Source organism: Garra rufa, chromosome 7 (genome assembly GCF_049309525.1).
Source record: "Garra rufa chromosome 7, GarRuf1.0, whole genome shotgun sequence".
NCBI lineage: Eukaryota > Metazoa > Chordata > Actinopteri > Cypriniformes > Cyprinidae > Garra > Garra rufa.
In genome coordinates, this window is record NC_133367.1 from 28310098 (window position 1) to 28333892 (window position 23795).

General features: G+C 39.0%; 1 protein-coding gene across 1 annotated transcript; it reads left to right on the forward strand.

The window, feature by feature from the left end:
* Positions 1–1262: 1262 nt before the first annotated feature.
* Positions 1263–18693, forward strand: hcn2b (hyperpolarization activated cyclic nucleotide-gated potassium channel 2b). The gene is given in 5 exon segments (XM_073844506.1): positions 1263–2068; positions 7837–8260; positions 13437–13598; positions 17995–18249; positions 18251–18693. Coding segments are annotated over 5 exon segments (1653 nt in total). The 5' UTR covers positions 1263–1346; the 3' UTR covers positions 18341–18693.
* The last annotated feature ends 5102 nt before the right edge of the window (positions 18694–23795 follow it).

Here is a 23795-nt window from a genome sequence, read left to right on the forward strand (position 1 = left end):
GGAGGTCTCGCACGTTCAAGGTAAAATTACCACGCACGCTCTTTTACGTTAAAGGTGCGTTAAATGTCTCAGAAGACTGAACTCCTTGTGTAAATATATTATAATAGCTTCACAGCTTTGTAAAGAAACTACTGTTAAGTTTATGACCAAAATACTACTTGATAACTTATTGAAAAACGTGAAAAAATCAAAACCAGAAAACGTAAGCAACATTTTGTGGTTTCGCAAAAAAGATTAGGCTAAATAACTTTTGAATGTGTGTACACATTTCAGTAAAACATTTAAATAAGCTAGATATTAATGGTCACAATCCTGATTGAAAAATGTGACCCCCCGATAGCACAGGTACATCTCGGAGACATCTATTTGACGTCTGCATTTACATCTGCAAGACGTAGTTTGATCATCTGCAATACGTCTATTGGAAGTTTCCTATCAGATGTCAAATAGACGTCTATTAGATGTCTTTAAGATGTTTATGATGTAGAATGTATGTAAAACTGACATGTTACAGACGTTTGCACACAGCAGATGCTTTCTAGATCAAGAGATCTTTAACAGACATCTTGCAGACGTACGTGTGCCTGGACCTTAAGTAGCAGGGGTATATTTGTAGCAATAGCCAAGCAAAATATATATATTGTATGGGTCAAAATGATCGATTTTTCTTTTACGCCAAGCCTAAAATCATCAGGATATTAAGTAAAGATCATGTTCCATCGAGACATTTTGTCGATTTTCTACAACATATCAAAACTTAATTAGGACAACTTTAAAAGCTTTTTTTTGTACACACTTAGATTCCAGATTTTCAAATAGTTGTATCTCGGCCAAAAATCTTAACAAATATCAATAGAAAGCGTATTAATTAAGCTTTCAGACGATGAATCTCAGTTTTTAAAACATTGACCCTTTTGACTGGTTTTGTGGTCCAGGGTCACATTTCATTTTATTTTGAAGAGGTTTTTAAGTATGTGTCGATATAATTTCAGCAGGTCTCCTTATTTACAGCATCACCGTCATGTTTAGAAATGTGCAGCTTGATAATGAATCATCAAACATACTAACATGTGCATATTTATCACCAAGACTCGCGTAACACAGCGCCTGTTTTCCACTAATTTATCCTTGACATAGTTTAATTCCTGGCTGACTCCATTCATTATTTGAGCACAAAGCTTATGGTGTGTTACCAGGTAAGGGAGTGAACGAGAGCAGCCATAGCAACGCGACTGGTGTAGTTGTGTGGTGACATTGGGACGCGGAGTAAAGGACTGTAGGCAACTGCCCACGTCTGCGCTTTCGCAATCTGGCTGCGTCAGGATTCATCTCAAAGCAACGCCGTCATGGACGAAGCGGAGGACGGCGATGAAGACCACAATGAGACTCGCAGGGGCGACATCCTTGACTCTTCCTCCAAGCTGAAGAATGTAGCGCCAGGAGGGGGAGCAACGGCAGCGGCGAGCAGGATCTCCAACAACAAGGACTTCGCCTCCGTCTCATGTGGACGCAGCACGGAATTCGCGGCGCTCCTCTGCCACGGAGATGTTTCCAGAGACAAGAGCGGGTTTGACGGCGAGGATGGCACTGGAATGAGATGCGTGATCAACGGAGACTGCCGAAGAGACGAGCGCTTGTCCTCAACCCTCTCCAAGCAGGAGAAGCAGACAGGTGGAGGCTTCCCAGCATCTGCATGTCACTCCAGCACCTCCAGCATGGACGGCTCGGTCACTCCTGTTCCGACCGTCGCTGCTCCTCCCGGTGACAAGAAGGACTCCAGAGTTTCCTTCTCCAACGCTCCACCGGCTCACGGACCGACCTCGAACCAGCAGCAGCAGCCGGGCAATTCTGTCAGCTTTACCAAGTCTGAGGATGGCCAGATCACGGCAGATGATACGGAAGCCAGGGACAATCAAACTTACATGCAGAGGCAGTTTAGCTCCATGCTACAGCCCGGGGTCAACAAATTCTCTCTGCGTATGTTTGGGAGCCAAAAGGCTGTGGAGAAGGAACAGGAACGAGTCAAATCCGCGGGCAATTGGATTATTCATCCGTACAGTGATTTCAGGTAGGGATGATGGAGTGACACCAGTGGAGACTCAATACCTGGTTGCAAATGCTCAGGTTTGAATACAATAAAAAGGAGTGGTTTCTGGTAAAAACAAACAAACAAAAAACGATTCACTGTAAAATATGAAACAATTTGTTAGTCAAAGTAAATTGCATTTAAAATCACATATAAGCTAACCTTTTAAACAAGTAACAGAGTTGACACTAAAAGGTGTTTATTAAGCAGATTTACAAACATCTAATGTTTAGTAATCAACTGTAATGTACAAAATCACAATTCAACAGGGTTGAACTTTAAGATCGACTCCTACTGACAAACATTTTAAGATAAGTTAACAATCACTGACTTGTGATTAACTTATGATGCAATTATACCTTAAAGAGTAACAGAGTTGACCCTTTGTTTAGTCATTTAGCCAAGATCTTAACGCCTTTAAAAGGTGTTTGTTAGAAAGATACATTAATGCAGATTTTTTTATTCATTCACAAATATTCAAAGTTAGTAATCAGTTGTTTACTGTACAAAATCAAGACGACAGGGTTGAATATTAAGGATCGACCCCTGCTGACAAACATTTTAAGATAAATGAACAAACAAGGAGGCACTTACCTAAGTGATTTTTATTTTACAGATATTTAGCAATCAGTAATCAGCTGTATTGTACAAAATCATGGTAACAGGGTTGACAATTTATGATCGTGCTCTGCTGACAAATGTAACATTTTATGAAGAAGTGATTTACAAAGAGGCACTTAGTCAAAAATTAAAAGAGTTGTCATTATAGCTTTAAAAAAGTAACAGAGTTGACATTTAGCTCATGTAGCCAATGCGCAATGCGATGATTTTTTGGAAATCATTTAAAGTTGATATTTCTATTCATTTATTTTACAAATATCTGCAGTGTGTACTGTACAAAATCACAGTAACAGGTTTGCCTATTTATGAATAATGAATATTTTATGAAATATTTATGACGCCATTATACCTTTAAAAAGAAATAACAGAGTTGACATTTAAAGTTTATTTAAGCAATGCACTACAAAGTGTTTATTAGAAATTTTTATTCATTTACTTTACAAATATCTAGTGTTCTGCAAGCAACCTTACTGTACAAAATAACAGTAATAGGGTTGATTTATGATCGTCCCCTAGTGACAAATGTACCATTTTATAATTGATTTTCAAACAAGGAGGCACTTTACTTAAGTAACAAGTCATTATACCATTACAAAAGTAACAGAGTTGACCATTTATGATCGTCCCCTGGTGACAAATGTAACATTTTATGATTAAGTTATTTATAAACAAGTAGACACTTACTTTTACCTTTGTTATAGATAAAAGAGTAAGAGAGTTATTATTATACATTAAACAAGTAACAGAGTGGACCTTTTAAAGTTCATTGCCAGTGCACTACAAGGTGTTTATTAGAAAGAGAATTTAATGCAGATTTTTTTCCATTAATTTATTTTACAAATATGTAGTGTTCAGTAATCTAATGTACAAAATCATGGTAACAGGGTTGACTATTTACGATCATCCCATAGTGACTAATATAACATTTTATTAAGTGATTTACAAACAAGGAGGCACTTACTTATTACACCTTCATCATTAGATTAAAAACAGTCTTACTTTTAAAAGGTATAATGATAACTGAGTTGACATTTTGAAGATCATTTAGCCAATGCTCTACAAAGCATTTATTAGAAAGATAATTTAATGCTTTTTTTATTCATTTATTTCACAAATATCAAGTGTTCAGTAATCAGTAATCAACAGTACTCTACAAAATCATAGTAACAGAGTTAACTTTTACGATTAATGACTGACGCCCAGTGACAAATGTAACATTTTATTAAGTGATTTACAAACAAGGGACCTACTAATTATATCTTTGTCATTAGTTACTTTTTTTTAAGTGTTGTCATTATACCTTTACAAAAGTAACAGAACTGACATTGTAAAGTTTGTTAATTACTAATGCGCTACAATGTGTTTATTAAATATAGAATTTAATGCTTATAGTTTTATTCACTTATTTTACAAATATCTAGTGTCCAGTAATCATCTGGCCTGTACAAAATCATGGTAACAGGGTGGATTATTTATGATCATCCCCTAATTGAAAATGTAGCATTTTACAATGAAGTGATTTATAAACAAGGAGGCAATTACTTATTATAAATTTGTCACTAGATAAAAAGTAACAGAAGTAACAGAGCTGACATTGTAAAGCTTGTTTAACTAATGCACTAAAATTAATTTATTAAATATAGAATTTAATGCTTATAGTTTTATTGATTTATTTAATAAATATCTAATGTCCAGTAATCATTTAGCCTGTACAAAATCATGGTAACAGGGTGGATTATTTATGACTGTCCCCTAATTGAAAATGAAACATTTTACAATGAACTGATTTATAAATGAGGAGGCACTTACTTATTATACATTTGTCACTAGATAAAAAGTAACAGAAGTAACAGAGCTGACATTGTAAAGTTTGTTTAACTAATGCACTACAATGAATTTATTAAATATAGAATTTAATGCTTATAGTTTTATTCAATTATTTTACAAATATCTAGTGTCCAGTAATCATTTAGCCTGTACAAAACCATGGTAACAGGGTGGATTATTTATGATCATCACCTAAATGAAAATGTAGCATTTTACAATGAAGTGATTTATAAACGAGGAGGCACTTACTTTTTAGCTAATAGCAAATGTATAATAAGTAACAGAGTTGACATTTTAAATGTGTACTTTGTTTAGCCTTTGTGCTCTAATTCATAACAGTCTGTGAATTATTAAAAGGAGAATGTAATGCAGATATGTATTTATCTATCGTTTACTGTACAAAATCACAGTAACAGGGTTGAATTTTTAATATTGACAAATATAACATTTTAAGATGAAGTGATTAACAACCAAGGTCGAACTTAATGATACCATTACATCAGTTTAAAAAAAATAATATTTTTTTTTTAAATGGGGTGGGGGTTTAACAGAGTTGATGCAAGTTTTAATTTACATAAATACAATAAAAAAATGAATTAATAAAAAAAGAAAAAGTAAATAGAAACGAAAAAAAAAAAAATTCTTTGTGTTTTACAAAAACGCCTGTAACAACAGAGTACCAGTTGGCATTAGCTTTGTGTCATTATTCCCACACATGCTGATGAGGGAAAGAAAAGGCGCCCTTTCCATGCAACAGCCCATAGGCCTGAATATCAAACACGCACAATGCACAATACTAATTACAATTCGTAATAAGGATTAGGACCTCACATTAATTTGATTGTGAGTAAACTGAGATTAATCATTGATGGCCAACGTACAACTAAAGCCGTTTCATGTCATCAGGTGTGTGTAATTTACCAGAACATTTATGGAAATCCCTTCGCGCAAAAGCTGGATAAACTGCAAAGGGAAATTCAGACAGGACACTAACTTCAAAGTTCAGAAATGATCCCCTCAGCCTCTCAGGATAAAGCCTGCAATCAAATGCAATAAAAACAGTGGGAATGCAACTTTCCTATGGAGCTTTACTACTGATTTTTGAGCCACAGCTCAATTCAGTGATTTGTTTGTTTGTTCTCTCAGCAAGCATTTTGAAATATATAGTCTCCTCTGTGGTCTGTGCTTAATGATCTCCCAGGAAACGGTGCCAAGAGGGTGTTCCTCAAATACATTAACAAACAGGTTAATTTTATATCAAGTAACCACAAATAAAGGCTGTTTTAGAAGATCTTTACCTCAATTCAAGCAGTAGCTAATGGCCATAATTGGTTTGACCAATATTTTTCTCAAAAGTGTTAGTACACCACTGTGCATTCAACAGGAAACAACTCATTTTAATCAAACAATAACTTTTACGTAATAGCCATTCATTATGAGATGCGAATAAACGTATCAGTCATAAAACAATAAAACAACAAAAAAATATCAACAATAAAATGAAAATAAAAACACTCAGTCAACACCATTTTAAGGTTGCAATGCTTCATCTATGCTTTTACGCATTCTGCTCATTGTTTTAATGTCCATTCATGCATGTTTTGTGTTTTCTTTTTCTTCTGCGCTCGCATGAAACATGAAAAACGATAAATATATTATGGATTTGTTCAAGCTAGTTTTCATATTTATTTATAATCAAAAATTGCAGCGCAGGCCGGTGATCTATTGTTATTTTCAGAGAGAAGACAAACTGAGCACTGCATTTAGAGATGCGAATGAGATGCAGAGAGCTTTATGTGATATAGCACATATTATTAGAACACAGAAGCTACAGCTGCATTGTTTGCTTGAGAAACCTCAGTTATGATCGCTTCAGAAGTTTTGCTTTCTCTACCACAGACAGCTTGGCGGTCACATAGCCATAAATAATCAATAAATCCTTGATACACTCTAAGAGAAACTACTTAGATCTGAATTTCCCTTTTAAGCCCTTAATTCACCTTCTCAAGATCTCAGAAATAAGCTACAGTATCATGCTGTTTTGTCCCCTTGTATCTGTTTCTCAATGTCCTTGTGATGACCTTGAGGTAACTATTATTTATTGGTATAGTATTTCACAATATTGATCTCAACCAAAAGGCACTATATCAAACGAACGCTGTTTTATTGCAGCCATATCGCCTCTCTCCTCGTGTGCGTGCAGCGTGTTTGTCGAGGCTAGGGTTATTTATAGGGTGTATCCCTGTCTCACCGAGCGCATGAAGACTGAATCTCATTTTTTTATTATAAGGGTGTGCCTTTTATACCAAAAACGTGAAAAATACTATGTTAATGCAACAAATAATGGAAAAAGTTTGAAAGAAATATCTTTTTAAAATTAAATTCATGCACATAGGTCTACCTTAAGGATTGTGTTCAATTATAAATGTTCTCAAATGTCAATATTTCAAATCAGACATTTTGTTTGAGACACTGAATGTGTAAAGGTGGGATCTGTAAAAAAAAAAAAAAAACTTCTGCATGCATTTAAGCATGGCATGTACAGTTGAAGTCAAAAGTTTACATACACCTTGCAGAATCGGCAAAATGTTAATTATTTTATTGAAATAAGAGAGTTAATACAAAATTAACACTGTGTTGTTACCTGAATGATCCACAGCTGTGCCTTTTTGTTTAGTGATAGTTGTTTATGCATCCCTTATTTGTCCTGAACAGTTTAACTGCCTGCATTTCTTCAGAAAAGTCCTTTGGGTCCCACAGATTCTTTGGGTTTTCAGCATTTTTGTGTATTTTAAGCCTTTCCAACAATGACTGTATGATTTTGAGACCCATCTTTTCACACTGAGGACAGCTGAGGGACTCATATGCAACTATTACAGAAGGTTCAAACGCTCACTGATGCTTCAGAAGGAAAACCTATGCATTAAGAGCGGGGGTGTAAACTTTTGAACTAAATGAAGATTTGTACATTTTTCTTATTTTGCCTAAATATCATGTTATTTAGTACTGCCCTTCAAAAGCTACAGAAGATACATGTTTCTCAGAAGACAATATAAGTTAAATTCACCCTGATCTTCAAATTCAAATAGTTTTTACCCCCAGGATCTTAATGCATCGTGTTTCCTTCTGGAGCATCAGTGAGCGTTTGAACCTTCTGTAATAGTTGCATATGAGTCCCTCAGTTGTCCTCAGTGTGAAAAGATGAATCTCAAAAACATACAGTCATTGTTGGAAAGGGTTCATTTCTTAGTAATTTAATTCACAAACCTGTTCCTTCACATTCCCCTTTATTCTCCACGCAGGTTCTACTGGGATTTCACAATGCTAATGTTTATGGTGGGCAACTTGATTATCATTCCTGTGGGCATCACCTTCTTCAAGGAGGAAACCACCACCCCTTGGATTATCTTCAATGTCGTATCCGACACGTTCTTCCTCATGGACCTCGTACTGAACTTCCGTACAGGCATAGTCTACGAAGACAACACTGAGATAATACTGGACCCGGAAAAGATCAAGAAGAAGTACCTAAAGACGTGGTTTGTGGTGGACTTTGTCTCATCCATCCCGGTGGATTATATCTTTCTCATCGTGGAGAAAGGCATTGACTCTGAGGTTTACAAGACGGCCAGAGCGTTGCGAATAGTGCGTTTCACCAAGATCCTCAGTTTACTGCGACTTCTCAGATTGTCCAGACTGATCCGTTACATCCATCAATGGGAAGAGGTAAGACGCCATTGCTGTTTTTCTTCATTGTTAAAGTCTTGGAAGAAACTGAAACACAAAAAATTGTTTTATTCTATGTTGAATAGGTTGCCTCATGTTGGCTGACCTAATATAAGACATTTTCATTTATGGGATGACTGCAATTAACATTGGTAACTTAAAAAACAATTGATAAATCCAAGCCACTAGGTCCTAGCAAAGTCAGTGAAACATATTTCGCAAATTGTCTTCATCAGAGTACAATAACTCAAGCAACTTGTTGAAAATCACAACTGATATTATGTTGAACATTTTTGTAATCAGCAATGCTAAAGTCATTGACTTGAATCTCATATATATGTGACCCTGGACTACAAAACCAGTCATAAGTAGCACAGGTATATTTGTAGCAATAGCCAACAATACATTGTATGGGTCAAAATGATCTTTTTTTGTTTTATGCCAAAAATCATTAGGATATTAAGTAAAGATCATGTTCCATGAAGGTATTTTAAAAAATTCCTACTGTAAATATATTAAAACTTAAATTTTGATTAGTAATATGCATTGCTAATAACTTAAGTTGGACAACAGCTGTTATAATACTGCTGATTTTGTTGTTGGTAAACCTAATACTCTGTGCAAACAAAATTTGCATACCGTGCACAGTAAAAACACAATATACTGCAGCTATATTCAGATTAGCTAGTTAGTATGCTATTCCAAACATAGCACGGATGTTTATTTACCTATTGACGTCACATTTCTTGTTTGCAATTGCGAGAGGCAGAATGTGATCAATGGTGCTTTTCACTGATTTCCAATGCTGCCTTCTAGGTGTTTTGTTGTGGGTGACTAATTAGGTGCACAGGCTAATTAACGTAGCCCATCATAAACGTTAATAACAGCAACTGACTGACCACAATTGTAAAAACAGTTCAGTGCATTACCATTAAAACGACGGTCTGCGTTGGGAGCATTTCAGATGATTACATAGAGAGCCAGCTGTTCAGGGTGACAACGATGTGACGATTTGCCTGTGGTTGAGCTGACTGATGATTCAGTTTTGTGTGTTCTTTTCACCACTAAATGGGACAGTTATGCTGCTGATTACATAGTGGTAATGTGAGCCAGGCATGGCCCTCAATTACTGAATCAACCTTGCACAGCAGTGTCACATCCACTCCACACTGTTTGGCCCCCTTATAGCTCTTGATTACTAAGGCAGGGACAAAGCATGAGTTAGACCTCCTGAAAGATATGACCAAGTTGTGAAATCCATTTGTAGGTCAAAATATTTACATGCACAATCAATTCTGTCAATTATTACTCACTCTCATGTTGTTCCAAACCCGTAAGACCTTTGTTCATCTTCTGAAAACAAATTAAGATATTTTTGATGAAATCCGAGAGCTTTCTGACCCTGCACAGACAGCGACACAACTACCATGTTCAAGGCTCAGAAAGGTAGTAAGGACATCGCTAAAACAGTCCATGTGTCATCAGTGGCTCAACCGTAAAGTTATGAAGCTACGAGAATGCTCTTTGTGCACAGAGTAAACAAAAATAACTTTATTCAACCATTTCTTCTCTTCCATGTCAGTCTCTGCTGCGCATAACGGTGTACCACGATGGTTCTTACTACCTTCCTGGGCCTTGAACGTGGTAGATGCGTTGCTGTTTATGCAGGTTCAGAAAGCTCTTGAATTTCATCAAAAATATCTTAATTTGTGTTCCAAAGATGAACGAAGGTTTTACGGGGATTGACAGATAGACAGAACGACAGACAGAATGAGAAAGAGTGACAGACAGAAAAAAGGATTGACAGACATTGACAAACAGAACAAAAAACTAACAGACAGATCGACAGAGTGGATTGAGAGACAGAACAAGTGATTAACAGACCCAACGACAAAGAACAAAGGATTGACAAACCCAACGACAAACACAACAACAGACAGAACAAAGGACTAACAGACAGATCAACAGACAGAACAAAGGATTGACAGACACAACGACAAACAGAAAAACGGATTGACAGAGAGAATGACAGACAGAACAAAGACTGACAGACAGAACAAAGGATTGACAGACAGAACGACAAAGAGAACAATGAACTGACAGACAGAAAAAAGGATTGACAAAGAGAATGACAGACAGGACAAAAGACTGAGACAGCTTGACAGACAGAACAAAAGATTAACAGACAAAACAAATTACAGAAGGACAGACAGATCGACAGACAAAACATAGGATTGACAGACAGAACAAAGGACTGACAGACAGAATGGCAAAAAGAACAAATGACTGACAGACAGAACACCAAATAGATTGACAGACAGATCGACAGACAAATTAATGGATTGACAGACAAAATGACAGACAGAACAAAGGACTGACAGACAGATTGACAGACAGAATGACAGACAGATCAACAGACAAAACGAAGGATTGACAGACAAAATTACAGACAGATCGACAGACAAAACAAATGATTGACAGACAGAATGACAAACAGAACAAAGGACTGACAGACAGAACGACAAACAGATTGACATACAGAAGGACAGACAGATCAACAGACAAAACAATGGATTGACAGACAAAATGACAGACAGAACAAAGGACTGACAGACAGATTGACAGACAGATCAACAGACAAAACAAATGATTGACAGAGAATGACAAACAGAACAAAGGACTGACAGACAGAACGCAAATAGAACAAATGACTGACAGACAGAACGACAAACAGATTGACATACAGAAGGACAGACAGATCAACAGACAAAACAATGGATTGACAGACAAAATGACAGACAGAACAAAAGACTGACAGACAGACAGATCAACAGACAAAACAAATGATTGACAGACAGAATGACAAACAGAACAAAGGACTGACAGACAGAATGACAGACAGATTGACAGACAGGATCAATGGATTGACAGACAAAATGACAGACAGAACAAATGACTGACAGACAGATTGACAGACAGAATGACAGACAGATCAACAGACAAAACAAAGGATTGACAGACAGAATGACAGACAGATCGACAGACAAAACAAATGACTGACAGACAGGATGACAAACAGAACAAAGGACTGACAGAATGGCAAACAGAACAAATGACTGACAGACAGAACGACAAACAGATTGACATACAGAATGACAGACAGATCGACAGATAAAACAATGGATTAACAGACAGAATGACAGACAGAACAAAGGACTGAGAGACAGAGCGACAAACAGAACAAATGACTGACAGACAGAACGGCAAACAGATTGACATACAGAAGGACAGACACATCGACAGACAAAACAATGGATTGACAGACAAAATGACAGACAGAACGAAAGACAGAACAAAGGACTGACAGACAGAATGACAGACAGAACGAAGGACTGACAGAACAGATTGACAGAGAATGTCAGACAGATCGACAGATAAAACAAAGTATTGGCAGACAGAACGACAGAACTAAGGATTGACAGAGAACGACAAACAGATTGACGGAAAGAATGACAGACAGAACAAAGGATTTATTCTCATTAATGACAGAATTTTAATTTTCAGGTCAACTATTTCTATAACCTGATAACACTGTTTACGGCATTTACATGACCTACAAGTTATTTTATCAGGGAAAGGTCATAAACATCTAGCAACACACTTTTTTTTGCCCATTATCCTAATTTTGCACTGCATGCAAACAGGTCAACAAGCAAAGCATTTTGTTAGCCACAGTAGGCTTTTGTTGTTAGACTTTTGCTAACAAGGTTACGTAGAGTAAAGCGTAACAAGTGTTGAATGCTTTGTTAAGCTATTAGGCCAGTTATCTTGCTGAAAAACACAAAGCAAAATAAAAACCCAAAGCAAAATGTTTAGACGTTCAATCTATATTGACTATTTATAATTTAGAAAATACTGTAAATGCTAAGCTATCAAGCTGAAGCTTACCAACTAAAATGCCAAAGGCACACTTAAAATGTTATATTTATACACTATTCTGTGACATTTGTAGTATTAATAGTGTGTTCACACTGAAAATTCCAAAATGAAAAAGTGCTTTAAATACTCGGATAATGCACTTAACAGAATAATGGTGTGGAATAATGGACACTTCATGCACTTAACTGTACAGACACAAGCAAACAGGATTACACAAGCCAGTGTTTTCATGACGACATTGGTCTGCTGATGTTTGACAATCCCTTCACATCAGGTGATTACGCATACCAGAAGACAGAGTATTGCTATTTAGTATGGATCATTAATTTCAACAAGTTCAAACGGCGGCACAATGAGACCCATAAGTGCTTCCACATTGCTTTGAGACCAGTGACCCTGATTAAAGAGGCTTTCAAGAACTGCACAGCAACTAAACAAACAGCCTCAACTACCGACCATTTAAGAGTTCCAGGCATGATGCTTCTCTCCATTTATTAATTTCCAGCCAGTTTTATGTTTTGCACTGTCTCAGATCCCGTTCCATGTGCTGCTAGAAAAAACAACCCACGCCGGCTAAGAACTTTTACAACACAAGCCAGGGTAGTGTCTCTGCTTGTCTTCTTCTATCGCTGATTCTGGCCTAGTTGCTATTTGGGGCACTTGGCTTTTCTCAGGTGTGACAAGAGTTGTTTCTGGTATGGGAAGAAAGTGTTGACACTGTCTCGCACAACCACACAAGGCATTGTCCTGGACTAGCTCCAGATCGCTCTCCAATAGCTGTCCTCTCCACTTTGTAACCACAAACAAACTGCACACACGGCTGTCTCTAAGAGACACGTTCTCCGCTCTCCAGTCTTTCTTAGTCCTGCCTGGAAGAACATGGTATCAGCTAAGCACATTTCTCTCTTCATTCACAGACATGTTCTGTATTGAATCTAATCTGACGGGATGAAGTTGTACAGTACTCATTACATAAAGCTTTGGTCTCAATGCAATATGCATACTCGTATTCACAAATCTAGAGGTCACAAATAATCTTCAGGTCAAACGGGTTTTGAAACAGTAGCTTGTTAAGACAATCCCTCCAAAAATGAAAAAGTTTGTCTTTCAATATGTGTAGAGGGATTACCCTGGTCTCTGTTTCAAAGTCCTGATAATTGAATATGTTCCCGTTTGTCCTAGAGAGACCTTCCCTTCTGCTACTCGAATGTAATGCTTCTCTTATCTTGACTGACAGATCTTTCACATGACCTATGACCTGGCCAGTGCGGTGATGCGCATCTTCAATTTGATTGGCATGATGCTGCTTCTGTGCCACTGGGATGGCTGTCTGCAATTCTTGGTGCCCATGTTGCAGGACTTCCCTTCGGACTGTTGGGTGTCTCTTAACAAGATGGTGGTAAGTCTCTTAGGTTACCTTAGTTTTGGTCACTCCAGGTGTTCCTTAACTCTCCCAAACAGCAAATTATCAGTCAGTTATGTAGCCCAGAGTTCGACATTATCTATAGTTGCACACAGACAGAAATGAGCCATTTGCTGAGTCCAGGAACTGAATCTTGGACTCAGCAATTGGCTCTGTAGAAGGTCACTTGAATCAAGCTCGAACAATTCCTCACAATAAGCAAAAAGCAAAGCCAAAACTTCAACTGATGTCATCGGTGTTTGACAGTGTTAATCACATGGGAAACATTGGGGAGTCGACTCCATCACCTGCTCTTCTCACTTTCCCAAGTCTGCCAGACACTTTGAGTCACCCGTCCCTCACTTCTCACCATCATTCATCTGTTCTAGAAGTTCCCCCTGCTGTTTAGTCTAGTCTGAAGACAATACACTGTTTGGACATTTGCTACACTGATGTATACAGTAAGTGATAGTGAACTCTTGTTCGGTAAAGCGTGTACAGTGTCAAGCAACTTCAACTACAAGTACTTGGGTTATCTGGGGATTCACATGTGGGCAGAAGGCCAACTAAAGGCTGCCTTGTTTAATGAGATTGCCTGCCCATCCAGTCCTGATGGTTAATGGTAAACGAACTTGGCTTGTCCTCGACTGAGGCTCGAAACTGAGGCTTAGCTTGAGCTTCGAGTTCGATACTAACATAGAGCAGGGGTGTCTAAACTCAGTCCTGGAGAGTCGGGTGTCCTGCAGAGTTTAGTTCCAACCCTAATTAAACACATCTGAACCAGCTAATCAAGGTCTTACTAGGCACGTTAGAAACTTTCAGTCAGTTGAGGCAAGTTAAAGGTAAGCTCTGCAGGACACCAGACCTTCAGGACTGAGTTTGGAGACCCTGGACTTAGAGGGAGAATAACACAAATAGAGGAAAAGATGGGCAGGTAGAGGGATGCCAGAAGAACTGTCACTGGGGTGGCGCAACGAGTGCTGCTTATAGGCTTGTAATGATGATTGACAGGACTGAATGATTAGGCTCCTCCCAAACCTAAGTTTGGAACTTGCCGTAAACCATTAATAAGAGATTGTGAACTGTCGTCAACTAGTTTAATAACACTTTTTATTAAACTGAATTTACCAATTGAGACTTGTGAGACTGAACTCTGATTATTTAGGGTTTCCCTGCCTGTTTGTCAGAGATCATGTGACATGGGGACAGGTTTCTCATTGGCTTTTGTTACAACAGTAGTTTTTGAGTGCAGTCATTCTAGTCGCTGCCAATGCTTAGCAATCAAGGTCAGCAGCTTTCGAAAGGCAGATTGCTTGAAATGAAAGACGCAGCGTTAAACGATCTGTCTCATTATTTCAAGTATCCGCCTGGTCTCTCAACAGGCCCTTCTTTGTGCGGTAATGAAGCCTGTGAGTCACATTTGCTGAGGTGTTGTTAAGCTTCAGCAGAGGTGCTATAAAACACTAGACAATTTACAAACCTTCCTGCAATTGTTGGAACACAATAAATCTTAAGTAGGCATTATCATCCAGGATGCTGAAAGACGACTGATGATGTTCCAGTCCAAAACAATCTACTTGCCTCCTTCCTGTTTGCAGATATCCAGGGTAAGACTCTAAAAAAATAAGACTCTGTCTTAGAAAGTGGTTGGAAAAAAAACATCTGAGGTCATTAAATGTAAACCTAGACTCATCTGTATTACACATCAAATTAAAATTTTATTTTGACTTAACATAAATGAGTTACAGATGGTTCAGCCGCAATTCACCTGCCGGTGTTTCCCGCCTCTCTAATAGATCAATGCACTGAAATACACCCTTTGATCCCTTTTGATCCAGCTGTGCCCTGTGATCCATGACCACAGCTAGAATCCCAAATAAAGCACGTGCGATTCACAGGTACATGCTCACGTGTGCATTTTTCAAGAGTTTTGCATATGAGCTCTGCAAGCTTGAAGACCCATTCAAAGTTCAGACAAGCATCCCCAGATGTGTGCAGACACATACAGATAGACTTAACATGGCCTATCTTCATCTATATATTCACAGTGAAGAGCTCTCACACCAAAGTCCTTGGTCAGTTGATTGGTGACCAACTGTTATTTAGTGAACGGCTCTTTAAATTGAAAGGCGGGACTCAAATTCTTACAACTGCCATATTTAAAACTATGATTTCTCCCATTCATTGTTCGACAACCATTTACAGTTTAAGTCAAAAGTTTACATACACCTTGCAGAATCTGCTAAATGTAATTTCAACCAAAATAAGAGGGATCATACATGTTATTTTTTATTTAAGGCAAGGCAAGGCAAGTTTATTTATATAGCACATTTCATACACAATGGTTATTCAAAGTGCTGTACATAAAAGGAATTAAAATCATAATAGCATAAAAATCATACATATTTATAATCACAACAATAAAAACAAAATTTAAGAACATTTAAGATGATTTAAAAAAATTATTTAAAATTAATTAATACAGTAAAATGATTTAAATTTAGTACTGAGCTAAATAAGATATTTCACATAAAAGATATTTACCTATAGTCCACAAGAGAAAGTAATAGTTGAATTTATAAAAATTACCCTGTTCAAAGTTTACATACACTGCCGTTTTTCAGAAAAATCTTTGAGGTCCTAAACTTTTGACTCCAACTGTAAATCTTTGTTCTTACACAGACATAATAAACAAGCAATGGCAAAAGAAAACCTTTTCAAGGTCAAGTTCCCCTCAACAAAATCTAGACTCGACACAATCCTATGTTCATGCTTCTTACAGAAATAAAGCCCCACTGTAATGACAGTCTACTGTGCTAGTCAAGCTTGACTAAATCAACTATGACATTTCAGTGCCAGCAGGGGTGAGTAACACTAGGTTAAATGTGCCTTAAGGGCCCTAGTTAGTTAAATACAACTGAAACACAATTGCACAACCAGATATACTCTAATGTGTACTAATCTTTCATTTAGCTCATTCCAAATCGTGCTAGCAGCGCTACAATGCATGTCTGCTAAAACCGATTATGCAGCATTAAACATTTCCTCTTTTTTACCCCGTAAATAGAGGGAAAAGGAAATAATTTGTGAATGACTGTTTATCCACAGAATGTAGAGCGCATGTTGGGGTGTTGAATGGTGAATGTTTTGAGTCTATGCGATAGCTTTCATTACATTCATTTGCATACTTCTCTCTGAGAAATATGGCACTGCCAAGTGACTGTTTGTGTTTACAGCTTGTTGGTGTTCATGTAGCAATAACAAAAAAAAAAAAAACAGAGAAAGCAAATAAGTAATATGGATTGCTAAGAACTTAATTTGGACAACTTTAAAGGTGATTTTCTCAATAGTATGATTTTTTTGCACCCTTAGAATCCTAGTTTGTGTTCTTTCAAATGTTTAATTGTTCATCTGCATGCTTACGGAGATGTTCCAGTTAACCCAAACAAAAATGGTTGTTTAGGGTATTCCTGGAAGCCTTGGAAGGCAGACATGTAAAGAAGATGGAAAGCAGACATGAACTAAGCAAACAAATCTCTCTGACACACTGCCCACACTGCATGCTTTCTACACTGGCAAGCCTTGCAGTTACTTAAATAAAGGGTTAGACTCCAGACAATGTCTTCTCTGCCTTGTTTGCATCTGCACTTGACAGGATTGTTGAGATTGCAGCAACACTATTTTTTGGACCTCAGGATTGTGTAGTTGAGTCTTTGAACACATTTATATAACTTATTTCTTCATGACACTTGCACTCCATGTGCACTGTAGCCTGTCTTTGAACCTAACCTGCCAGTTGGTGATAGCAGCCAGGTGCGTCCTGGCCTATCCCAACCCTAGTAAGCCAACCTCTCGACTCATCTCCACAAAGTAATTCCACTGATTACCCATCACCCCCGTTTTCCATTTTCACCTCCAACTCTTCCCCCGCTTTGTCATTCAAAGTCACCCATGGCCTCCTTGACTTTCATAGCCTTGTCTCGAAGTGAATGCAAATCAGGTTAGCCACATTTCACAGGGCCCCCATCAGGTCAATCCTGAAAAATCAGTCGCTTATGAAGAGAGACGAGGCACCTTAGCGTAGCAGCTGAGGTCTTATGCAGATACTTGCAAGGCGAGGAAAGACATTATAACAAGAGCCCGGCTGAACTATAAACAGTGCAGTCCCATTAACCGCCAGAGTGATGAAATAATGACATAGGTTCAAAGTGCACGTAGCTATCCAAAGTACTTGGCAAGATGCCTTTGTTAGAGGTTTGTAGAGGTATACCCCTCCTGAGCCAAGATTTTGACTTGAGGATTAGTGTCCAGAGGAGGTCATGCATCTAGTGCTGATGAAGTAATCAAGTCTCTCTTTTCAGTTTTTCACACTTTCTTACATCCCAATTTGCAGAACGACTCCTGGAGCGAGCTGTACTCCTTCGCGCTGTTCAAGGCCATGAGCCATATGCTGTGTATTGGGTACGGACGCCAGGCCCCTGAGAGCATGTCTGATATCTGGCTGACCATGCTGAGTATGATCGTGGGAGCCACCTGCTACGCCATGTTCATTGGCCATGCCACTGCCCTCATACAATCGCTGGACTCATCCCGGCGCCAGTACCAGGAAAAGGTGGGTACTATGCTCCAAACACACACACACACTCACTCACTCACTGAAACACCTGCAGATGACCTTCTTATGTTTCACCATTTGTTTGATCTTGCCAGATCAAAGTCGGTACCTATCGTCTGTTTGAGAGGATGAAACTGCTCAGGCCAGCTATCCCTATGGCTGAGGATTCTGGGTATTTGCAATCTGGTCTCCCTCTCATCTGATCAGTTGTCAGTCCCTCCCACTGCTGTAATTCGGTCTTCTTTGATTCCTAATCACGGCATCTGGTGCTTGTTTACACCTGCAACTCTAGCCTGTAACTCGTGTCTTGTCGTCACAAGCAATTTGGTCACAAACTTCTTAACTCTGCCCTGTTTCCATTGAGCAGACGCTTTTTTCCTGAAAATAGATAATCATTTTGTTACTGCCATGTGCTTTAAAAGAAAATAATGCTTGGGAGACTGCATTTCAAAGAAATTTTATACCCACCTGAATAAAAAAGTGTACATGTTCTTACATTATATATCTATCTTGACAATGAGATAGACAAGTCAGACAAAAGAGTGTAGATTTCTTCGACAGGAAATGGGCTGCTGCAGTTGATCGAAACTGGTCCTGGAGGGCCACTGCCCTGTAGAATTTAGCTCAGGGGTGCCCAAACTCGGTCCTGGAGGGTGGGTGTCCTGCAGAGTTTAGCTCTAACCGCAATTAGACACATCTGAACCAGCTAATCAAGCTCTTACTAGGCATGCTAGAAAGTTGAGGCAAGTTAAGCTAAACTCTGCAGGACATCGGCCCTCCAGGACCGAGTTTGGGCACCCCTGGTTTAGGAAAGGAAGGAAAGGATGTGATGTGTGGTCCATACCCAGAATTTGTGCTCTCCATTGTGCTCTTCCATCCAAGTGAACACACACATTGTAAACACACACCCACAGCAGTGGGCAGCCATGTTGCTGCGGCGCCCAGGGAGCAGTTGGGGGTTCAGTGCCTTGCTCAAGGGACTCACCTCAATCATGGTATTGCGGGTTCACTCCCCCATCTACAATCCCTGAGACCTGAGACTCGAACCCGTGACCTTAGGGTTACAAGTCCTTCGAGTTACAAGTCAAAATCTTTAACCATTAGGCCACGACTGATTAGCTCAAACCATGATCAAACTCACTCACAGTTTTCTAGGGATCCTGAAGGCCTTGATGAGCTTGCTCGATATGTTTGATTAGGGCTGGAGCTAAACTTTGCAGGGCCTCCAGGGCAAGATTTGAAGAAACTCCGAGTTAGAGGGATTGAACTGACAGTTTCAAATAGATCAGATGTGCTACTAGAAAACCCATTGTTCTGGAAAGCTTATTTCCAACCTGCCTGTTTTTTTTAAGCTGGTTTAAGTTTGTTGATTAGAGTTGAAGCAAAACTTTACAGAAGAGTGGGTCACCTGGAGAAGGGTAAAGACTTCTAAAACAGACCTCAATCCATCCTACCATTCTTTCTGGCACATCCTATGCCTTCCTTTGTTTGCTCAAAGTTAGCTAACGCCATTGGTTGAGCCCAAAAGTTTCCCAACTTTAGAAAGTTCGTCTACAAATGGCTTACTTATAATTGTTTCAGCACATGAAGCTGGGATGGGAAAAAGTTTTTTTTAACATTTAAAGGTATTAAAATGTCTTTGAAGGTATTCCTGCTAGTCATTATTAAGAGAATACATTTAATTCTACCCTAAACATACATATATTATGACAACATTTGAAGGAATGATGTAATGCAGAGAATCCCAAAGGGACTTTCGGTGGAGCTCATCAAATCTCGCCTTAGGCGGCAGACTTTCCTCTTCATTAATCACTAGCAAGAGAGCTGCTTGCCGTCAGATAACAGAGCCACTATTGCAGCAGGGGAGTAGAATGTGCTAAAGATACCAACAAAAGCCATTCTTTGCATGAGATAAAGGGCCAATAGAAAGCTGTTTTTGCCATCATGATTTAAAATAAACATGCAATGAAGTTCCTTGGTGCCAAAATGCACATTAAAAAGTTTTGAGCATATTGAAGGGGATCTTGCTGATGGAGAGGAAGAAGTGGATTGCTGTGATGGTGGTCCTTGAGTGTTTGTGTTTCTAGAATAGCAGAAATATATTTACACATAGAAGCCATTGCAAAAAGCATAGGAAAGGAAGTTTAAACTAAAGTTTGGCTAACAGATTTTTGAGCATAGTTGATAATCCCTTCTTGACAGACAAAAACATTTCTCACGCCTTTGCAACCTGGTGAACAAACAGCACAATGTCCCTGTGTAGATCCCCCGTCGTCCCATCACATGTCCATCTCCCCTGCTATGTGGAAACCAATGGATTGCCAGACAATGACAGATGAACGGCACATTAGCCATTACATAACAAGCATTACATTGCTTAACATTGACTTTCAAGCACCTGTTTAGGTCCAGCCTCTAACAAATGCTCACATGGCGTCGAACAATACAAGTCTCAGATCAGTTTCTGTCAACTCTCAACATTACTGCACCCCAGGGAATTGTGGTTGTACGTATAGGCCTGCTGAGATGTACAGATCGAGCTGTATCAATCGACCATTACGCGCCGCGGTCTCTGCTTAGATCAGTATGTTAGAATATTGATCACAGTGTTGATCTGTACACAAGAAAACATATTGACTGTTAGTAACATCATGTATGAAAAAAAAATGAATAATATATTACAGTTCCTAGTCTTTTTGACAAAAGCAACCTGTGAAAAGTTGTGGCCTACAGGGTTATAGAGGTCTCACATCACGTTGGTTAGTATCTAATGGTAAACCATCATAATCCTAGTTAGCGTTGATACCTATGGTATAAGCGTATCCGCTGGATGTCCATATGGAATGAAAGCTTGATATATGGTTCACAGGACTCAGGCTTTCATCCCCCCTCCTTGGTGACTACGATGACCTTGATGCATTGGCAGATGGTCATGGGAAATATATCATTCCTTTATGTCACTGACAGAAGATAAACTGCCTGTCCTGTTAAAAAGAAAAAAAACCTGTGGACTGCCTGAAAATGTGATAGGATTTCATGCAGTTAGCACGTGAGCTAACATACAGCTCATAATTAATAGCTTGTTTCCACGTGCTTTCTTGAGCTGTGCAATTTGTGAGCCAGCTTAGGTTAGATTCGATCATGTTGCATCAGTGAGTGAGCTATGGAAGTAAAAAAAAAAAATTCAACTGTCCCTGAAAGGATCTGATACCTATCAAATCAGCCATATTGGAAGGACAAAGTTGATTACGTCTACTATATTACGCAACATTGCATCATTTCTTTGATGACTTCTGTTGGGAAGCTTACACAGGTTAATCTGATCATCTACCTGTCCAGAGGTTTTAGTGTAGGTCACCAGAGGTCTAACTGTACTTTCGCTGCGCTAAGCTAATGCTATCGCTGTTTTGTCACAGCCACATGGCTTTCTACTTTTCTGCCTAGTCTTCATTCTTGCTTCCTTCATTTATTCTTTTATCCCGACCATAGACTGTAAAAAAAAAAAGATGGACGATGCATCTCCACATCCTTCCACTATAGAAAAGTGGAGCCGAAACATTTCAGTATGGCTACTACCATCGTCATTTGGAGCCCAAGTCTGCGCAGTAGTGAATAATTAGGAACCTGAGTATGCGCAGTAGTGCTCGTGAGGATGAGCCGCAGTATCAAAGTCCTGCACAAACTCCCACAGACAGAATCGTATGATCACAATCACATCAGCGCCGATAGCCTTGTGGGAACCACGCTGACATGGGTGTCACGAGTTCAAATCCCAGCTCGAGGACCTTTCCCAATCCCACCCCTTCTCTCTCTCCCACTTCACTTCACCCCACAATCATGATTTTATAGCATCAAATAACTAACTTAAAGCAAACCTATTAGAAAACAAACACTTGAACATAAATCAGCATGATAAGAACTACTTACGAAAACCATCTTTTTGAAAAAAATCTTTTGAAATGTAATTTAATTATTTAGTTTGTCTCACGTCCCATTAGGGGTGTATTCACACCAGGAAAGACCAAAGCTAGTTTACTTGCTTTGGTCTGGACCAAATATATATATATATATATATATATATATATATATATATTTTTTTTTTTTGGTGTGGTTCACTTTCACACTGCCCTTTTTGCAAGTGAACCAGAAATTGTAAACAAAACCACATGTGTGCTAAGATCATCCATTCATTGGTTCATCAATTCAATCGCACCAGAGTACGTTTGGAACCGGGCCAAGACTACGGGTGTATTCACACTTGTTTGGCTCGATTGAATCGAACTTAAGTTCATTTGTTTCCCCCTTGGTGCAGATCTTTTGGGCAGGTGTGAATACTTGGGTTGTACTTGGGTGTGGACCAAACAATCGTACTGAGACCCAGCTGAAGAGGTGGTCTCGGTTTGGTTCTAAACAAACTCTGGTAAGGTTGAATGGGCGAACCAATTAATGGATGACCTAAGCACACGTGTGGCTTTGTTTACAATTTCTGGTTCACTTACAAAGCAAACCACACCAAAATAATGTAAAATGTAACATTGTATTTGGTCCAGACCAAAGCAAGTGAACTACTAGTCTTTCCTGGTGTGAATACAGCCTACCTCTTCAGCTGGGTCTCGGTACGGTTGTTTGGTCTGCACCCGAGTGCGATTGCTGTATTCACACCTGCCGAAAAGATCTGCACCAAGGGGGGAAACGAACTTGAGGGTGTATTCACACAAGGAAAGCCCACTAGTTCACTTGCTTTGGTCAGGACCAGATACAATGTTGATTCTTTTAGTTTGGTGTGGCTTGCTTTTATACTGCCCTTTTTGCAAGTGAACCAGAATTATAAACAAAACCACACATGCGCATTTATTGGTTCATCCATTCAACCATACTAGAGTTTGTTTGGAACCAGAGCGAGACTGCCTCCCTCAGCTGGGTCTCGGTATGGTTGTTTGGTCCACACCCAAGCATGATTGCTGTACCCGAAAGATCCGCACCAAGGGGGGAAATAAACTTGAGTTGTTTCAAGACAGTTGTCAATGCACCCTAGCTTACATGGAGAAGGTGGGGTTTCTGCCATACACTGGAAACAGCCACCTGGGGGCGATCAAATCATTTTGGCTTCACTTTTCAGGATGTGTGCGGCACACTTGATCCAGACTGATAGCCCAGGGAAGCTGAGTCACAGGAGGTCCTAGAGGGAAGACAAGAAGCTGAGTATGAGTATAAACAGACAACATGGTGCAATTAAAACTTTCCTGAAGTGTTTTCAGTGCTAATACACAGACCTTGGCTGTATGTATTAGGAGACTCAAACAGTGATTGCAACAAGGTCCAAGTAATTGTCTTCACATTTCAGCTTAACACCTTGTCTTACTTCAAGGCTGATTGAATGAACCAAAGAAAGGAGAAAATAGCCTTCCTTGATCGAAAGGGACAAAGCGTAAATTACAGAGTTTGTCGAGCTTGACGAGACAAGCGGGCACTGTTATTTGGAGGTGGCTAAATGTTGGTGTGCAAGTAAACACAGGCGTTTGTGGGACTCTCTCATGATATTGAGTGTCTAATCATGGTTTTGTCAATGTTAGACAAAT